Source organism: Salmo salar, chromosome ssa10 (genome assembly GCF_905237065.1).
Source record: "Salmo salar chromosome ssa10, Ssal_v3.1, whole genome shotgun sequence".
In the NCBI taxonomy this organism is placed as follows: domain Eukaryota; kingdom Metazoa; phylum Chordata; class Actinopteri; order Salmoniformes; family Salmonidae; genus Salmo; species Salmo salar.
Window position 1 is genome coordinate 109,790,136 of NC_059451.1, and position 19,979 is coordinate 109,810,114.

General features: G+C 41.8%; 1 protein-coding gene across 6 annotated transcripts in view; it reads left to right on the forward strand.

Moving 5' to 3' along the window:
- Window positions 1–19,979, forward strand: part of nav2b (neuron navigator 2b) — a 184,295-nt gene that overhangs the window by 73,199 nt on the left and 91,117 nt on the right. For 5 of the 6 annotated variants that reach the window (XM_045688409.1, XM_014125528.2, XM_045688406.1 and 2 more), the window contains 3 exons: window positions 6,994–7,066; window positions 7,217–7,445; window positions 8,632–8,762. In XM_045688409.1, coding sequence (XP_045544365.1) covers window positions 6,994–7,066; window positions 7,217–7,445; window positions 8,632–8,762 — 433 coding nt within the window. Of the gene's footprint in view, window positions 1–6,993; window positions 7,067–7,216; window positions 7,446–8,631; window positions 8,763–18,163; window positions 18,499–19,979 lie in introns of those variants that run through there. The other variant, XM_014125531.2, reaches the window with a different exon arrangement.

Genomic DNA, 19,979 nt, shown 5'->3' on the forward strand with positions numbered 1-19,979 from the left:
CAGCCACATGAGGTCTAGCATTGTCTTGCATTAGGAGGAACCCAGGGCCAACCGCACCAGCATATGGTCTCACAAGGGGTCTGAGGATATCATCTCGGTACCTAATGGCAGTCAGGCTACCTCTGGCGAGCACATGGAGGGCTGTGCGGCCCCCCAAAGAAATGCCACCCCACACCATGACTGACCCACCACCAAACCGGTCATGCTGGAGGATGTTGCAGGCAGCAGAACGTTCTCCACGGTGTCTCCAGACTCTGTCACGTCTGTCACATGTGCTCAGTGTGAACCTGCTTTCATCTGTGAAGAGCACAGGGCGCCAGTGGCAAATTTGCCAATCTTGGTGTTCTCTGGCAAATGCCAAATGTCCTGCACGGTGTTGGGCTGTAAGCACAACCCCCACCTGTGGATGTCGGGCCCTCATACCACCCTCATGGAGTCTGTTTCTGACCGTTTGAGCAGACACATGCACATTTGTGGCCTGCTGGAGGTCATTTTGCAGGACTCTGGCAGTGCTCCTCCTGCTCCTCCTTGCACAAAGGCGGAGGTAGCGGTCCTGCTGCTGGGTTGTTGCCCTCCTACGGCCTCCTCCACGTCTCCTGATGTACTGCCTGTCTCCTGGTAGCGCCTCCATGCTCTGGACACTACGCTGACAGACACAGCAAACCTTCCTGCCACAGCTCGCATTGATCTGCCATCCTGGATGAGCTGCACTACCTGAGCCACTTGTGTGGGTTGTAGACTCCGTCTCATGCTACCACTAGAGTGAACGCACTGCCAGCATTCAAAAGTGACCAAAAAATCAGCCAGGAAGCATAGGAACTGAGAAGTGGTCTGTGGTCACCACCTGCAGAACCACTCTTTTATTGGGGGTGTCTTGCTAATTGCCTATAATTTCCACCTGTTGTCTATTCCATTTGCACAACAGCATGTGAAATTTATTGTCAATCAGTGTTGCTTCCTAAGTGGACAGTTTGATTTCACAGAAGTGTGATTGACTTGGAGTTACATTGTGTTGTTTAACTGTTCCCTTTATTTTTTTGAGCAGTGTAGTATGGATCATGAGTTATCACGTGTGATTACTGAGCAAACACAACCGGATGATCCTTCCCAAATCTGAAATCCTGATGCTCAGAAAAACCCCTGGTGGCATCTGCTTCTTTCTCCACTGTTTCCTGTGAGAGAATGGCCATGCCTTTTTTAGTGATGCCCTACTACAGTGAAGAGGCATTAAATAGACTGGTATCCCATTGAGGGCCATCTGCCACCCAAACAACAACCTCTCTCGCCTATTTGGGATTGAACCAATCTTGCCTGTGCCCACATACCTATCCATGATGGATCCATGGGTTAAACATCCACTCGACCTCGTTATTGTTGAAATCTCGCTGGACGTACTAGCCTCTATCTGGGTTGTATGGTAATCCAAGATAAATACACTTGTCACGTCCTGACCAGTAAAGGGGTTATTTGTTCTTATAGTTTGGTCAGGACGTGGCAGGGGGTATTTGTTTTATATGGTTCAGGGTGTGTTTGTGTATGTGTTCATGTAGAGGGGGTAATTGGTTTATATGGTTCGGGGTGGTTGTGTATGTAGAGGGGTATTTGATTTATTAGTCCAGGGTTTTGGTTATTGTTCTATGTTAGTTTATTTCTATGTTTAGTCTAGTTGTTTATATTTCTATGTTTAGCTAATTGGTGTTGGGGCCTTCAGTTGGAGGCAGCTGTCTATCGTTGCCTCTGATTGAAGGTCCTATAAATAGGAATGTGTTTGTCATGGGATTTTGTGGGAGATTGTTTCTTGTTTTGCTGTGTGCCTGACGAGACTGTCTAGTTCGTTTGTTTTTTGTATACGTTGTTTGTGTTTTCCTTCTTCACTATAATAAAAGAAGATGAGTATACATTTCCCGCTGCGTTTTGGTCTACACCCTATGACACCCATGACAACACTGAACAAAAATATAAACGAAACATTCAACAATTTCAAAAATTTGACAGATTTACAGTTCCTATAAGGAAATTAGTAAATTTAAATAAAATCATTAATCTATGGATTTCCCATCACTGGGAACACAGCTACGTAAAAAAAAAAAAGTGGGGGCGTGGGTCAGAAAACCAGCGCGACACATCTCCTTCATGTAGAGTTGATCAGGCTGTTGATTGTGGCCTGTGGAATGTTGTCCCACTCCTCTTCAATGGCTGTGCAAAGTTGCTGGATATTGGCGGGAACTGGAACATGCTGTTGTACACATCGATCCAGAGCATGCCAAACTTGCTCAATGGTTGACATCCCTGGTGAGTATTCAGGCCATGGAAGAACTGGGATATTTTCAGTATCCAGGAATTGTGTACAGATCCTTGCAACATGGTTCCGTGCATGATCATGCTGAAACATGAGGTGATGGCGGTGGATGAATGGCACAACAATGGGCCTCAGGATCTCGTCACGGTATCTCTGTGCATTCAAATTGCCATCGATAAAATGCAATTGTGTTCGTTGTCCGTAGCTTATGGCTGCCCATACCATAACCCCTCCGCCACCATGGGGCACTCTGTTCACAACGTTGACATCAGTAAACCGCTCGCCCACACGACACAATACACGTTGTCTACCATCTGCCCAGTACAGTTGAAACCAGGATTCATCAGTGAAGAGCACGCTTCTCCAGTGTGCCAGTGGCCATCGAAGGTGAGCATTTGCCCACTGAAGTTGGTTACGACTCCGAACTGCAGTTAGGTCAAGACCCTGGTGATGATGACTAGCATGTAGGTGAGCTTCCCTGAGACGGTTTCTAACAGTTTGTGCAGAAATTCTTTGGTTGGCAAACCCAAGGTTTTGTTAGCTGTCCGGGTGGCTAGCCTCAAACGATCCCGCAGGTGAAGAAGCCAGATGTGGAGGTCCTGGGCAGGCGTGGTTACACGTGGTCTGCGGTTGTGAGGCCGGTTGGACGTCCTGCCAAATTTTGGTAGAGAAATGAACATTCAATTCTCTGGCAGCAGCTCTGGTGGACATTCCTGGAGTCAGCATGCTAATTGCACGCTCCCTCAAAACTTGAGACAGCTTTGGCATTGTGTTGTGTGACAAATCGGGCTTTATATTGTCCCCGTCACAAGGGGCACGTGTATAATGAGCATGCTGTTTTATCAGCTTCTTGATATGCCACAGCTGTCAGGTGGATGGATTATATTGGCAAAGGAGAAATGCTCACTAACAGGGATGTGAACACATTTTTGCACAACATTTGAGAGAAATAATCTTTTTGTGCCTACTGAAGATTTCTGCTATGTTTTATTTCAGCTCATGAAATAAACTTTGCATGTTGTGTTTCTATTTTTGTTCAGTATAGTTTCATATTATTAGATATATCTCTCTTTCTTACAGTTGCATTCTCTTTATCTGACCCTCTTTCACTTGGACTATCTCCCTCAGTGTAATAATATCTAGCTCTCCTCTCACTCTAGCTGACACCCTGCCTGTTCCACCCTGCACCAGGTCCCAACCACCCACGTTTAACAACAGACCCTGTATTTATACAATAGTTTTTCTCTTGTGGTGGACCAGAAATGGGGAAAATATGGTTGTTATTAAAATGATGAGTAGCTCTATGAATTGATGCCTTTCAGTAAGCCTCGCTACCTCAAAGTGAACTTCCTGGATTTTAGTGTAATGGGTGGGAAGTAGTTTTGATTTAATCTGAAACACGTTGCTTTAATTGTTGGGAAACTTTCCTGCTGTTACTAATGAGTGTTCATGAATTGCATGTAATGATCTGTGGTAAGGTCTGAATGAAGAGAGGTTAATGATTGAATTGTGGCCTATATGCTATTCTAGTCGTACTTTATGATTGAACCATCTGACGGATGGTTTCAGTTGGTGCATTGTACAGTATTATTTCAGCTTTCATCATTAGTGGTTGGTTATAATCCAAGAAGGGCCATATGGTTAATGATTAGACAGAGATTTTCTTACATCTCTGGCATTTTATTATTTTTTAATTTTTAATTTTACCTTTATTTATACAGGTTTTTCCTCATTGAGATAACATCTCTTTTCCAAGAGAGACCTGGTCCAATAGCAGCAGAGGAAACAACGTTTCAGACAAAACAACTTACATACACAACATTAAACAAAACTATAAACACACATACAGTACAAAAATTACATATTACGTTAAAAACACAAACGTCTTGACTAAAAACAGCTGGCCTAAAAACAATGACACTCTTCTATGATATATACATCGATCAAGTGTTTAAACTCCACCAACGAAACTAGATCATCACATTTTAAAATGTTCAGGAGATAATTCCAGGACCACGGAGCTGAGTAACTAAAACTATTTCTACCATGACCTGTTCTAATTTTTGGTACTGTTAGAAGCAAATCAGAATGGGACCGTAATTTATATTAATTTACTGACCTGACTAAAAAAGAACAGAGATAAAATGGCATTTTACCCAATGTGGCCTAATAAATCAGTGTATACCAGTGTTTAAGCCTACGCAAGGTCAATGACGACCAGCCAACAGCGCTGTAGAGATCACAATGATGTGTTAGACGTTTCTGATTTGTAATGAACCTGAGGGCTGCATGATACACTGCATCAAGTGCTCTCAGGGTAGTGGCTGAGGCCTGCATATATATAACATCACTAAAATCTAAAACCGACAGTAATGTACATCATACCAGCTCCTTCCTGGCCTCGCATACATTAAGCCTAATGTTGTATTATCATTGTATGGTGACACCATATACCGTTCAAGTCGGAAGTTTACATACACCTTAGCCAAATACATTTAAACTGTTTTTCACAATTCCTGACATGTAATCATGTTAAAAATTCCCTGTCTTAGGTCAGTTAGGATCACCACTTTATTTTAAGAATGTGAAATGTCAGAATAATAGTAGAGAGAATTATTTATTTCAGTTTTTATTTCTTTCATCACATTCCCAGTGGGTCAGAAGTTACAAACACTCAATTAGTATTTGGTAGCATTGCCTTTAAATTGTTTAACTTTGTCACACCCTGACCTTAGAGCCTTTTTTATTCTCTATTTTGTTAGGTCAGGGTGTGACTTGGGTGGGCATATCTAGGTTTCTATTTCTTTGTTGGCCTAGTATGGTTCCCAGTCAGAGACAGCTGTTTATCGTTGTCTCTGATTGGGGATCATACTTAGGCAGCCCTTTTTCCCACCTGTGATTGTGGGATCTTGTTTGTGTGTAGTTGCTTTCTGCACTGCATATAGCTTTACGTTTGTATTGTGTTGTTTTTTCCGGTGTCATTTTGAATAAAAGTTAAATGTACGCCTAGCACGCTGTACCTTGGCCCAGTTCTTCAAACGCTCGTAACAAACTTGGGTCAAACATTTCGGGTAGCCTTCCACAAGCTTCCCACAATAAGTTGGGTGAATTTTGGCCCATTCCTCCTGACAGAGCTTGTGTAACTGAGGTTTGTAGGCCTCCTTGCTCGCACATGCTTTTTCAGTTCTGCCCACAAATTTTCTATGGGATTGAGGTCAGAGCTTTGTGATGGCCACTCCAACACCTTAACTTTGTTGTCCTTAAGCCATTTTCCCACAACTTTGGAAGTATGCTTGGGGTCATTGTCCATTTGGAACACCCTTTTGCGACCAAGCCTTAACTTCCTGACTGATGTCTTGAGATGTTGCTTCAATATATCCACATAATTTCCCATCTCATGATGCCATCTATTTTTTGAAGTGCACCGGTCCCTCCTGCAGCAAAGCACCCCCACAACATGATGCTGCCACCCCCGTGCTTCACAGTTGGGGTGGTGTTCTTCGGCTTGCAAGCCTCCCCCTTTTTCCTCCAAACATAACGATGGTCATTATGGCCAAAGAGTTATATTTTTGTTTCATCAGACCAGAGGACATTTCTCCAAAAAGTACAATCTTTGTCCCCATGTGCAGTTGCAAACCGTAGTCTGGTGTTTTTATGGCGGTTTTGGAGCAGTGGCTTCTTCCTTGCTGAGCGGCATTTCAGGTTATGTCGATAGGACTCGTTTTACTGTGCCTATAGATACTTTTGTACCTGTTTCCTCCAGCATCTTCACAAAGTCCTTTGCTGTTGTTCTGGGATTGATTTGCACTTTTCACACCAAAGTACATTCATCTCTAGGAGACAGAACGAGTCTCCTTCCTGAGCGGTATGACGGCTGCGTGGTCCCATGGTGTTTATACTTGCGGACTATTGTTTGTACAGATGAACGTGGTACCTTCAGGCATTTGGAAATTGCTCCCGAGGATGAACCAGACTTGTGGAGGTCTACAATTTTTTTTCTGAGGTCTTGGCTGATTTCTTTTCATTTTCTCATGATGTTAAGCAAAGAGGCACTGAGTTTGAAGGTAGGCCTTGAAATACATCCACAGGTAAACCTCCAATTGACTCAAATGATGTCAATTAGCCTATCAGAAGCTTCCAAAGCCATGACATCATTTTCTGGAATTTTCCAAGCTGTTTAAAGGCACAGTCAACTTAGTGCATGCAAACTTCTGACCCACTGGAATTGGGATACAGTGAAATAATCTGTCTGTAAACAATTGTTGGGAAAATTACTTGTCATGCACAAAGTAGATGTCCTAACCGACTTGCCAAAACTATAGTTTGTTAACAAGAAATTTGTGTGGAGTGGTTGAAAAATTAGTTTTAATGACTCCAACCTAAGTGTATGTAAACTTCGACTTCAACTGTATATATATATTTAACTAGGCAAGTCAGTTAAGAACAAATTCTTATTTACATTGATGGGCTACCCCTGCCTGACCCGGACAACACTGGGCCAATTGTGCGCCGCCCTTTGGGACTCCCAATCACGGCCGGTTGTGATACAGCCTGAAATCAAACCAGGGTCTGTAGTGACGCCTCTAGCACCAGGATGCAAGTGGAGCCCCAAATGGCCTTTGCTAATGTATGTATGACTGCCCTATCTGTACGGATGAAGTTCCATGCCCTGACTCCTCTCTCCTCTCCCCCAGATTGAGAACATTGATACCTGCCTTGGATTCCTGGCAGCCAGAGGGGTGAACATCCAGGGGCTCTGTGCAGAGGGTACGTCAAACTGCCACTATCTACCAGACGCTCTCCCTCATATCTGCTGCTAATGTAGAGCATTTAATGAATAACTCCACGTTACAACGGACTGTGGAGAGGAAAAGATACCAAAAGATACCAACCTCTCTGTCTCTCCTCCTATTGCAGAGATCCGTAATGGGAACCTGAAGACCATTCTGGGTCTGTTCTTCAGCTTGTCCCGCTACAAGCAGCAGCAGCAGAAGGTGTTGAAACAGAAGGCCTCTCATCAGCCAAAGCACAGCACCCAGCCTGGACATACTCCCCATAGATCACCAGCCCCCTCTCACACCCACACCCATCATACCCACAGCTCCACTGCACCAGAACACAAAGCAGCATCAGATATGCTGTCCAGGTGAAGTACCTTGTAACAACCCAACATCCCGTTTCAACACATGGCAAGATCTCCATGGTTTGGAGAAGCTCTGTGAGATTATTTATGAGTAACCGCAGTACTCATAAAATGTGACATGAATTCCTCACGTTCAAATGATAGTGTTGTTTATATCATCTATACTAATTGTGTGAAGTCTCATCTACGTTGGTGTCCATGCCATTGGGTAGCAGGCAGAGATTCTTTGAATCTCCTTGCTTTTACATAACTTGTTCAAGTTTCTATGATCCTCTTGATCTCATATAAGCTGCATTCAGATCTCTGGCTGCTTTTACATTGTGTCTACCCATCTCTCTCTTTCTCCTCCATGCAGTCTATCATCCAAGGCTTCAACCACTCAGAGTAAAGGGCTAAAGCTCTCTGTGGCTCAGAGAAAGTCTTCTAGGTCAGCTTTCATCTATCTCTCTCTTGTTCCCTTCTCTCTCATTTTCTCTCTTCCCCTCTGTCTCTCACTCTCACTCCCTCTCCTCTCTTTCTCTCTCTCTCTCTCTCTCTCTCTCTCCCATAGACACTGCATGTTGCAGTCCACTCACACTGTTGGAGATGCATCAAGTCTAGTGTTTGAAAAGATTCCCCATTCTCCCACCTAATTTCTGATAGTCTTGTAGTGTGTTAGACCTTTTTATTTATGTATAAACACTTGCATCCTGGTGTGTTTGCTGTGTGCATGGTTTAGTATTATGGAAGTGCTTCTCAACCTGTCTGTTTCGCCATGTGTGAGTGTGAGTATGTCCAGTACCTTTTCATGGATTATAAAAAACTCAGCATAAGGTAATGCACCACCTACTGGTGTAACTGTGCAACCACATGTATCTCCCCTGAGGTGTTTTTCCATAGATTTACATTTTAGTAATTTAGCAGACGTGACTGACAGTGCATGAATGTTTCATACTCGTCCCCCGTGGGAATTGAACCCACAACTCTGGCGTTACAAGTGCCATCCTCTACACACTGAGCCACACGGGACCGCCCTTCCATTCAAGTACTCACAAATATGTTAATGATACACTCCTTAATAATGTTATTTGAGGAATATTATTTCATCCCCTTTAGCAGATGAATTATGTTTAGAATTATGCCGGTTAAGAAGAGCATTTCTGCTGTTCAGTGTTTATTTAACTAGTCACTATTTCCATGTGGCCCACAGACTGCCAGGCCCCACTACGCGAGTCTCAGCCCCAGGCAGCGAGGGGAAGCATCGTGGGGCCTCCAACAGCAACCGCCGCAGCCAGAGCTTCAACCACCATGACATGCCCAAGCACTCCAGCAGTGACAGAGGTGAGTTACCGTACATGAGGAAGTAATCCTGTGCTTTTAGAGGCAAACCACTTGGGGTACACCCATTTTATAAGTCAATATGGTCGTCAACAAATAAAAAGATGAAAACAAATCTCCTGGATTCAGAGCAATCTTGTCTAGACTGTTATCCTAGAACGTACACACAGACACATAAACAGATAACCTAAGAAACCATGTATGCAATCTTATCATTTTCTATGCTGTTAGAGGGGCAGGTAATGATTTAACAACATGGGTGCTGCTAAGCTTAACTTGTTGTTGTAGTAGAGGCTAGTGTGTTTTATTTACATGAAGTAAAATGTAACACAAAATCTGAATGATGTCATTGTACATTGGGTCTTAGCTTTAGGTTTCAGGTTTATGTGTAAGCATCTGCTTTACAGACAACCTTTAATCCATGGACATTTCTGTTTGTGAAGTAAACAACTATTTCCACACTCCAGCACCTATCATTTCATCTGGCTTGCTAAATAACTCTCATTTTGATGACATCTGTTTTGTGAGTATTGCACAGTTCTACATTTGGCATAACAAATGTGTTACTTCCTCTGCTTTCTAGAGCCTATATTTACTGTGTATTCCTGCCTGTGTGTTTGATTATAGTGTGGTGGACATCACATTACACCATGGCTTTACAATCGAAGTGGTATAACTAAATCTGTCTGAAAACATGGCCTTGTTTGATTTAAGATCTTATAAATATATCTTCTCTATAAGTCTTAGTTCTAGATTGGGTCCTCAGTGGTATGAAGCCAGTCAGGCGGTACTTCCCCAGTACTGTGATGTATGTTAGTGAGAGTAGAGCAGAACAGAGCTGAGAAGAACAGAGTCGACCAGAACAGAGCCGAGCAGAACAGTACAGAGCCAAGAAGAACAGAGCAGAACAGAACAGAGCCAAGCCAAACAGGGCAGTACAGAGCTGAGCAGATCTGAGCAGTGTGACGGTAGGGGTTAACTTTCTGGCTGGGTAGTTTACCTGGATAACACAGTCTGCATTCTACAGCCTACAGTACAGTCTACAGTCAGCCAGTGGTAGGCTGCTGCTGCTGTGTGATGAGGAATTCACTGTGCATTGACTGAGCCCTAATTAGTGTACATGTGGAACAGAGAGGGAGGGATAGAGGGAACAACAGAGAGAGAAGAATGGGGAGCGAGAGAGAGAGAGGGAATGAGAGACAGAGAAGAAAGGCTAGAGGGAGAAAGAGACAGTGAGGGAGAGAGCGGTACAGGGAGTCTCATTAGAGTGAGAATCTTAAATGTTTGGTGTTCACTTCTTATTGACAAATCAAGCATGACTGGAACTATACTATGACCACTGTCATTCCTGACCTGTCAATCAAGGGAGGGTGAGTGTCTCTGAGCGACTATCCCATGGTGGGGTGGGTAAGGGGGGGAAGGCAACGCATAGATGTTTGTTGTTGCCTAATTCAGACTGGGGGGATATAGAGATTGTGCTAGTTAAAAGTAAAAGCTAGAGCGTGGTTGTAGCAGGTTTACGTGTCTGTCTGTCCTCATGCTCTACAAAGATTAGATTGTATTCAGTAGGAGACTGAAGTAAAGTTACTGTGAAGTAAAGTTATTGTGGTCCCTCTCTGCTAGACCAGGACTGGATGATCAGCCCAGCTGGTGTTCTATTCTTGTCGAGGAACGTTCACTTTTTACCAGTGACAAAAGAACCAGAGCAGACTGTCTAACTCACTTAAACATGCACAATGTAGATGTATTTACCAAGGAATAGAGACATGATTACTACAACGAATTCACCATATTTTGTATACAAAATATTGTTGATTTCAATTCTGTCATACTAAATGATGCGAGAGGTGGTAAATACACAGTTATACACAGTTGGAAGAAAAAAATCGGTAACACTTTGACACCTGGCGTCATAACAAGTTATGACACGGTAATAACCATGTCGTATGTCATAACAGCTGGCATAACTTGGCATAACCTGTCATAATATGTTTATAACACTGTCATGACACATATATTTAAACCTTATTGACATATATTTAAACCTTATTGACACATATTGTGTTATCTGGCTTATATGATTACGATGGTCACAACGCTTCTTGACTGTAACATAAAGTGTGAAAGAAACCTGAAATAAACTGCTAAAGAAACCTGAAAACTACAACTTCATACCAAATATATTATGGCAATAACACATTCACACATTCTCTTATAATCTCCAGCTGGCACAGCCAAAAGAGGACTGGCCACCCCTCAGAGTTCCTCTCTAGGTTTCTTCTTCGGTTCCTGCCTTTCTCGGGAGTTTTTCCTAGCCACTGTGCTCCTGCACCTGCATTGTTTGTTCTTTGGGATTTTTGGCTGGGTTTCTGTATAGCACTTTGTGACATCTGCTGATGTAAAAAGGGCTTTATAAATACATTTGATTAATTGATTGACTCTCTAATACTGCCAAATAGTGGAGTGGGTCGAGAGCTTCAAGTTCCTTGGTGTCCACATCACCAACGAACTATCATGGTCCAAACACACCAAGACAGTCGTGAAGAGGGCACGACAATGCCTATTCCACCTCAGGAGACTGAAAAGATTTGGCATAGGTCCCCAGATCCTCAAAGTTCTACAGCTGCACCATCAAGAGCATCCTGACCAGTTACATCACTGTCTGGTATGGCAACTGCTCGGCATCCGACCCAGTACATCACTGGGGCCAAGCTTCCTGCCATCCAGGACCTCTATACTAGGCGGTGACAGAGGAAGGCCCCAAAAAAATGACTCCAGCCACCGAAGTCATAGACTGTTCTCTCTGCTACTGCATGGCAAGCGGTACCGGAGCGCTAAGTCTAGGTCCAAAAGGCTCCTTAACAGCTTCTACCCCCAAGCCATAAGACTCCTGAACAGCTAATCAAATGGCTACCTGGACTATTTACATTGACCCCCCCTTTTTGTTTTTACACTGTTGCTGCTCGCTGTTCATTATCTATGCATAGTCACTTTACCCCTACCTACATGTACACTACCATTCAAAAGTTAGGGGTCACTTAGAAATGTCCATGTTTTTGAAAACTTTTTTGTCCATTTAAAATAACATCAAACTGATCAGAAATACAGTGTAGACATTGTTCATGTTGTAAATGACTATTGCAGTTGGAAATAGTTTTTTTATGAGTGTCTAGTTTGAGAAAAAGATGCCTCACAAGTCCTCAACTGGCAGCTTCATTAAATAGTACCCGCAAAACACCAGTCTCAATGTCAACACTGAAAAGGTAACTCCGGGATGCTGACCTTCTAGGCAGAGTTGCAAAGAAAAAGGACTTGTGAGGCATCTTTTTCTCAACCTAGACACTCTAATGCACTTGTCCTCTTGCTCAGTTGTGCACCGGGGCCTCCCACTCCTCTTTCTATTCTGGTTAGAGCCAGTTTGCGCTGTTCTGTGATGGGTGTAGTACACAGCGTTGTACGAGATCTTCAGTTTCTTGGCAATTTCTTGCATGGAATAGCCTTCATTTCTCAGAACAAGAATAGACTGACGAGTTTCAGAAGAAAGTTATTTGTTTCTGGCCATTTTGAGCCTGTAATCGAACCCACAAATGCTGATGCTCCAGATACTCAACTAGACTAAAGGCCAGTTTTATTGCTTCTTTAATTAGAACAAGTTTTCAGCTGTGCTAAAATAATTGCAAAAGGGTTTTCTAATGATCAATTAGCCTTTTAAAATGATAAACTTGGATTAGTTAACACAACGTGCCATTGGAATACAGTGATGGTTTCTGATAATGGGCCTCTGTACGCCTACGTAGATATTCCACACAAAAAAATCAGCCGTTTCCAGCTACAATAGTCATTTACAACATTAACAATGTCTACACTATATTTCTGATCAATTTTATGTTATTTTAATGGACAAAAAAAGTGTATTTTCTTTCAAAAACAAGGACATTTCTAAGTGACCCCAAACTTTTGAATGGTAGTGTACATATTACCTCGACTAACCTGTACCCCGCACATTGACTCGGTACAGGTACCCCCTATATATAGCCTCTTTATTGTTATTTTACTGTGTTACTTTTTTACTTGTTTATTTAGTAAATATTTTCTTAACTCTTATTTTCTTAAAAATACATTGTTGGTTAAGGGCTTGTAAACATGTGACAAATAACATTTGATTTACAATCCCATTTTCCTCAATGTTTTCATAACATAGCTAAAGCTAGCTATCAACCAGGGGCGAAAATCTGATATCAACTTTGGAGGGGACAATTACATGAAATTTTCTCAAGAGCAATTCCTGAGGGGGACACCAAAAGTAGTGCTGTAACACATAGCCTACATTGTAACATGGTAAATGTATATTGAGGAACCAAAGAAATAAGGTGTTTGCCGTACTCCTAACTACCGGTACCCAAAACTACACAACTAATCACAACAGCAATACCATTGCCTTTAACAAATCTTAGTTCAGTCACCAGTTTAAGTTGAGAGTGGGGGTATCCATGGCATTTTCCAATTATGTTCCTATTTTACAAGTCAAAAAAATTGAGAACCTTTCATAATGTTGCCAAACAAAGACTCAACAAACTTACCTGAGACTCCCTGTCTCTGCCAGTCTGTCCCTGCATATCTGTCCCCAACTCTGCTGTCTGTGTGCCATCTGTTGCCTGCTCTGCCTAATGACATCATTGTGAAACATTTCCATTAGAATTTCATTTCTTTCTTATGAACATTTTATCAAATAGTCTTTGAGATATTAGGCTACTAGGGTTCTTACTTTGCGTTTTGGTGTACTGAAAAATACTCTGATGTCCGTCTTTTATTTTTCTGCCATTTTTCTACCTGGCTGGCTGGCTGGCTACACACACACACACAGTGTGTAGGTTATTTACAGTAGGAGATGGGCTTCTATCATCTTATCTTTTATCATTCTATTTGGGCTTCGATCTAAAAGGTACCTAGCAAATGTGAAACGGATTAAAATGACAAGAGTTGACAGCTGTATGAGTTCACCATTTACACAACATATGCTGCAACCTTTTGTAATTTTAATAGTTTGTTTCATATTGGCTGGCTTCCAACAATAGCGGAATTTGCAAAGCTAGCGAGCACCAATTCCGTTTCAGTGGTGTTTGCTATAATCTTTGCTACCCGGGTAAAATAAAGGTGAAATAAAATAAATAAATAAAAGTTCCCTTGCGACAATTTAGCTTTTGCAACGAGACCATTAAATATATTTAAGACAATGGTAGAAGAGAGTGTAGTTCTGTTCAGACTTCACTTTATCGCTAACCTTATCACAGGGACTTTGAAGCACTAACTTACATCATCTGCATGCTGATCTTGGAATAAATTGACGATAGCAAAGATTCCATCTTTGACGAGGCCACATAAATGGAATAATTACTAGCTAGCTTAATAGTTAATATTTGCCCGCTAGCTCTGCATATTCAGCTAGTGTGTGTGCGCGATTGACTGGATTAACCTCACGTCAGTTACGTTCATTGAGTGCCTTTCAGACAGTGGATACCACCCCTCTGTTACCTTGCCAACTAAGGAACAGTGGTCGCAATCCTTTGAAACGTAAAAACGCGCTATTAAGTGTCTATAATCAGCACAATTGCTTTCATTGCGTATTATTAATATTATTTAAATTACATATTTATGTTTCAGTGATATATTGGGGGGGACAAATCATATTTTTCCCAGGATGGGGGGGTCGTGTCCCCCCCGGGATTTCCGCCCCTGCTATCAACTAACAGTTAGCTACCATCTAGTTAGCGTTTATTTAGCCACAGATGGAGTTGTGCAAAACAACTAAATACACCCATGCGTTGTTGAGGCAACAACAGTACATCTGATTCACTCTAGTTTATACTGTATACAGTGCTAATTGTACAAACAACTTAGGGCTGGGCAATATGACGATATATATATCGTGTGACGATAGAAACGTCTATCGTCACACGATATGTATCGTCATATTGCCCAGCCCTAATTTGTTGGTATAATTAGCACTGTATACAGTATACACTGTAGAGAGAGCGTAATCTGATTCAATCGTTTATTTCGTTGTGTTGCAAATCACTCTTTACGGCAATATTTGTGTCAACTGGACGACGCTTTGCATTCTTGGAAGGAAATATGCAACACAAACACACATGGAGGAGAGTGAACGTGACACAGAGCACGGAGCCCGTACCTAAACGAGAGGCTACCTCGATCGCATGGCCGTGGTTTGGGTATGAAAAGTCTGACACGGACCAGAAACCCGTCCTCTACAAAATATGCCGCAGGCCGGTCCCGAAAACAGGCTCAAACAACACTAACCTATTTTACCACCTACGCAATGAACATGTGAAACAGTACAGAGAGTCTATGGATGAGACCGAAAAAAGTACAGTCGTGCTAAAAACAAACCCCCGACTCAAGACGTTGCAAGAGGCTTTTACCCGCTGCACACCATATGGTAAAGAATCACGAAGATGGAAGGAGAACAGCTGCTGTTACAACTTACATCTGCAAAGCCATGGCCCCAATTTACATGGTTGAGAAAGGAGGTTTCGTGAGTTGGTGTTAACACTCAACCCAAGGTACCAAATGCAAATTGATATGTGACACGTATTAATGCCAAAATAACATGCAAAACAGGCAAGCCCCCCCCCCACAAAAGATATGTATATATTTTAGGCCTATATTTATTTTTTGGGAATTATAGTTGAAGTGTTTTCTATTTACCTTTTTAGATTCTATACATTAATATTTTATATTTTGCTACATGCTTAATTGAAAATGTGCACAAAGGTTCTAAATAAAATGAGAAATAATCAAATATGAGTAAGTACCTTTTATTTGTTGAGTAGAATTCAACATGTAATAAGAAATAGGCCTTTACTTGTGGTAATTTTATATAAACTATTCATTGAATTTACAGAAAATCTGCTATATCGTGATATGTATCGTTATCGGGATATGAAATGAGCTGTATCGGGATATGAGATTCTGGCCCTAAAACAAATGATTGAAGAGGCTTAGCGGTTGACATGCAAACATTAGACACAGAGATGATAAAGTAACTTTCTAAAATACTAATCATTAGCATGGTTCATGTACTCATGTAAATACACTTACTACAAGCCATTGTTTCTAAAAATATATATATTTATTAAGAGACACAGTTTTATAACGAAAATACATTTAATCCGAGACACCATCTTGTCTCATTGATTTACATACAAAGTTAGCTAGCTTAGTTTGGCAACCCTACAAGACCATGGCACTTGCCTGTAGAGCAGCAAGAGGAACTGCCCGGCTCTGCTCAAACCCTACACCCCAACCCGAGAACTCCATTCTGCCTCCTCTGGTGTAAACTGTAAATGTACACTCATGAAGGGGGGAATCTCACTAGTTATCACTTGGACGAAACAGTTAAATTATACATCAAAATTAGATGAACTGGTTATCTCTAGATTGCAAAAACATAACCATGCTCATAAATGTTAAACTTGAAAACAGGATGAATAAGGAGACACAGACTATATAAATTGTTCTACTGGGTGTCTCTTCCTGCTTATATTCTTCCAACGAATGAGGTGCACACCTGCTATAAGGGCACAAGCGAGACCCAAATGCAGACACAGGAGGCAGATGGTGGAGCTCTGATATTTATTATAACAAAGGGAGTAGGTAAAGGCAGGTCGGGGACAGGCGAGAGTTCATAAACCAGGTCAGAGTCCAAACAGTACCAGACGATAGGCGGTCTTGAGGTCAGAAACCAGATCCGAGTCCAAAACAGTACAAGGGGATAGGCAGGCTGGTAGTCAGAACAGGCAGAGGTCAGGCAGGCGGGTTCGGAGTCAGGACAGTCAACGGTCGAAACCAGGAGGACTAGAAACAAACAGAGCCTGGGAAAAATAGTAGCATGGAAAAATGCTGGTTGACTTGGCAAACAAGACGAACTGGCACAGAGAGACAGGAAACACAGGGATATATACACCTGGGAAAATAAGCGACACCTGGTGGAGACAATCACAAGGACAGGGGAACCAGATCAGGGTGTCACACCTGCAACTAACAGGTCGAACATCTCCCCCTAGTGGTAGCGCTAAGTATACATGTAGCTATATTAAAGCAAAACCATGGAGGACTACAATAATGTTGTGAACAAACAAAATTTGATTCCAAAATATGGAAGTGTATAGAATCTATACACAGAACATTTTTGTTGTTGTTGTAAGGGTAGTAATATAAGCCAGATAGGCCTATCATGTACAAGACCATATGTCAGTCAAAAGTCCCAAAGAGGGTGTTTTGTCCTGCTCCTTTATTCATCCCAGTCATCAGCGACAGAATTGGGCTAAGCACATGTTTGACATCAATGTTTGTACAATTACAATGGAAAGACAATTTTAGGAAATGCAATATAACATACTATTTACAGTAACAATGGAATGGTTTGCTTTGTGTGGTAGGATTTCTAGGCTTTGACACTCTTATGTAGGGGTCATAACCAGACATCAAATAGTGCAATATATGTCACAACACTTCTAAATGTATGTGTCATGACAGCTTGTAGGAAATATTATGACATATTATAACATGTTATGGTGCAATGTGTCAAATAAAGTGTTAGCGTTTTTCTAGTTACACCAGGTAGAACAGAACACTTGTATGTAGACGTGAGTGACTGAGGTGAAATTACATTCTCATGACTGTTAAAGTGTTTCTACATAAACACTGTGAGCCTGTCTAGTAAATGATTGGTGTTAACAGTTTATCACTGCACTTGACTGTTAGACCCTGGAGCAGCTGCCTGGGCTGCTGTAAGCAAACCATTACACAACACAAGGAGGAATGTTGAGCTGTCTGAAGATATGGACTATATGGTTGAACTAACTGGGTGTTAAGTGCTTTTGACAAAGTGTCTGGAGAAATGTCCTGTAAACCAGAGCCTAGTGGTAGACAAAGAGAGGCCAAGATACCTACTGGGAATGCCAGCCATATGCCAGCGATATACCAGTGATATGCCAGCGATATACCAGTGATATGCCGGTGATATGCCAGGAATATGCCACTGGTATGACAGTGATATGCCAGTATACTGAATGAGACAGCTTACATAAATGTTTGGAGGTATTGCGTGCATTTTTTTGCATGAGGATTTGTTGGAGACTGTTACCATATAGTAGTACCTGGAATGTTACACTGCTGATAAATGTTGCACTTAAAACCCCCTACCTTCTAGCCAAGGTGACTAATACATACAGTAGATATGTTGTAAATGATTAAGAGAACAGGTGAGCCTGATAACAAATCAAGTCAATGCTGCCTCTGAGGTCCACAAAAGATAAGCCAAGATAATTGTAGGTGTGTGATTACCCTATGGATGTGTTACAAAACCAAACATTGTTAGAGCGTTATTTGTGAGCTGAGGTGTGTGTGTGACAGTTGTATGTGGTCACTGGTCAGTGTTGAGTTGGCAAGAACAGACAGGTTTTCATGATTGACTCTCCCTCCCAGGCACTCTACATAGCAGGCTCTCTAAACTTTGCACAACCTGCCGCTGAAGTTTGGATTTGAAATGTAAATGTCTCCTAGCCATGTCACTTTACTTTATACACCTCCCTTAGGCATGGTAAAATGACAGGTTGGAGGCTGGGATCACACTGTAAGTGAGCCTAGTTAGAAAAGTGTATCGTCTGAAACAGGTTTCCCTGCTTTTTGTTGCCCATGCAGACTACTGGACTTAGAGGTAGGTTATTATTTAACCTTTATACAACAGGTGGATCTAATGCTGATTGGTTAAAACCGCATTCCAGCCGGTGTCTAATCTATGACGTTAAAATGCCTATTTACTCTGTTCCATCTGACTGTGCAATCCACTGTCTCATCAGCCCAGCCAGGCAATTTATAATCTTGATCTCCACTCGGCCTAACAACACCGTGCCAACATATCCTCCAAACACTGTCTTTTCTGGCATTATCACTTAACTATTTTAACCAGTCCAGTCAATTAAGAATACATTCATATGTACACAACATCCTTCCTTACACAAGGCAACGTAAACTAGTGACAACTAGAAACAACTACATGTCTCAACAACCTGTTCATCTATGTGTCCTTTGAACTCGACAGGGACATCAGGTCCTGGAGTTTTAGGTTGGCTTGGAGGGAATTCAAGATCAGGCCTCTTAGCATAAAACAAGATTCAGATCTGAGCTTGTATGTGTTTTCATTTTGAGCTAGAAGAGAGGATAGATAAAATGGCAGGTTTCCTAAAATGGTCTTCTAAATAAGAATATACCAGTGTCCCGACAGCACTGTAGAGATCACAATGGTGAGTTAGATGTCTCTGATTGGTGAGAGTACGAAGGGCTGCATGATGCACAGAGTCAAGAGCTTTCAGTGTAGAGCTTGAGGCACATAAATAGTATCACCATAGTCCAACACAGAGAGAAAAGTAGAACGAATCAACTCTTTTCTGGCGGCAAAAGGAAAAAAAACAGCTTTGTGCAGGTAATAAAACCCAATAGGTAGCTTGAGTTTCCTAACAAGGTTATCTACATGGGTGGTGAAGCTCAACTTCTCATACACCCAAACTCCCAGATATTTTTACGCTTTGTTAACTTAAAACATATCGATTACCAATTGATTTTGCTGTTAATTGATCATTGAATATCATTGTTGTTAATAATTGCTGGGGTACTCTGAATTATACTGAGAAATATGTATTCTTTTCCCAGAACTGTTTGCAATTAATATTTCTATCATTTTGTGCTGCTGTTTTGGAATTATTACATTACTGCTTTTTACCAAATTGTAGATACAGTATTTGTTTACTCGGCATATAATTCACAAGGTCATAAACTTGTATTGTGTTAGATTAGTATTGTGTGAAGCCCAGAGTAGCCATGAAGGCCAGTGTGACTGAGTAACTGACTTAGCAGAGTTCATCCCATATCCCAACTACAGCTATTCAATGAGAGATCTCTATCTACAGCAGACACTCTGTCCTCCCTCATCTAAACTGGGATATGCTTAACACCCCGGCAGTCCTACAAGCTAAGCTAGATGCCCTCAATCTCACACAAATCATCAAGGAACCCACCAGATACAACCCTAAATCCGTAAACATGGGCACCCTCATAGATAATATCCTGACCAACTTTCCCTCCAAATACAACTCTGCTGTTTTCAATCATGATCTCAGCGATCACTGCCTCATTGCCTGT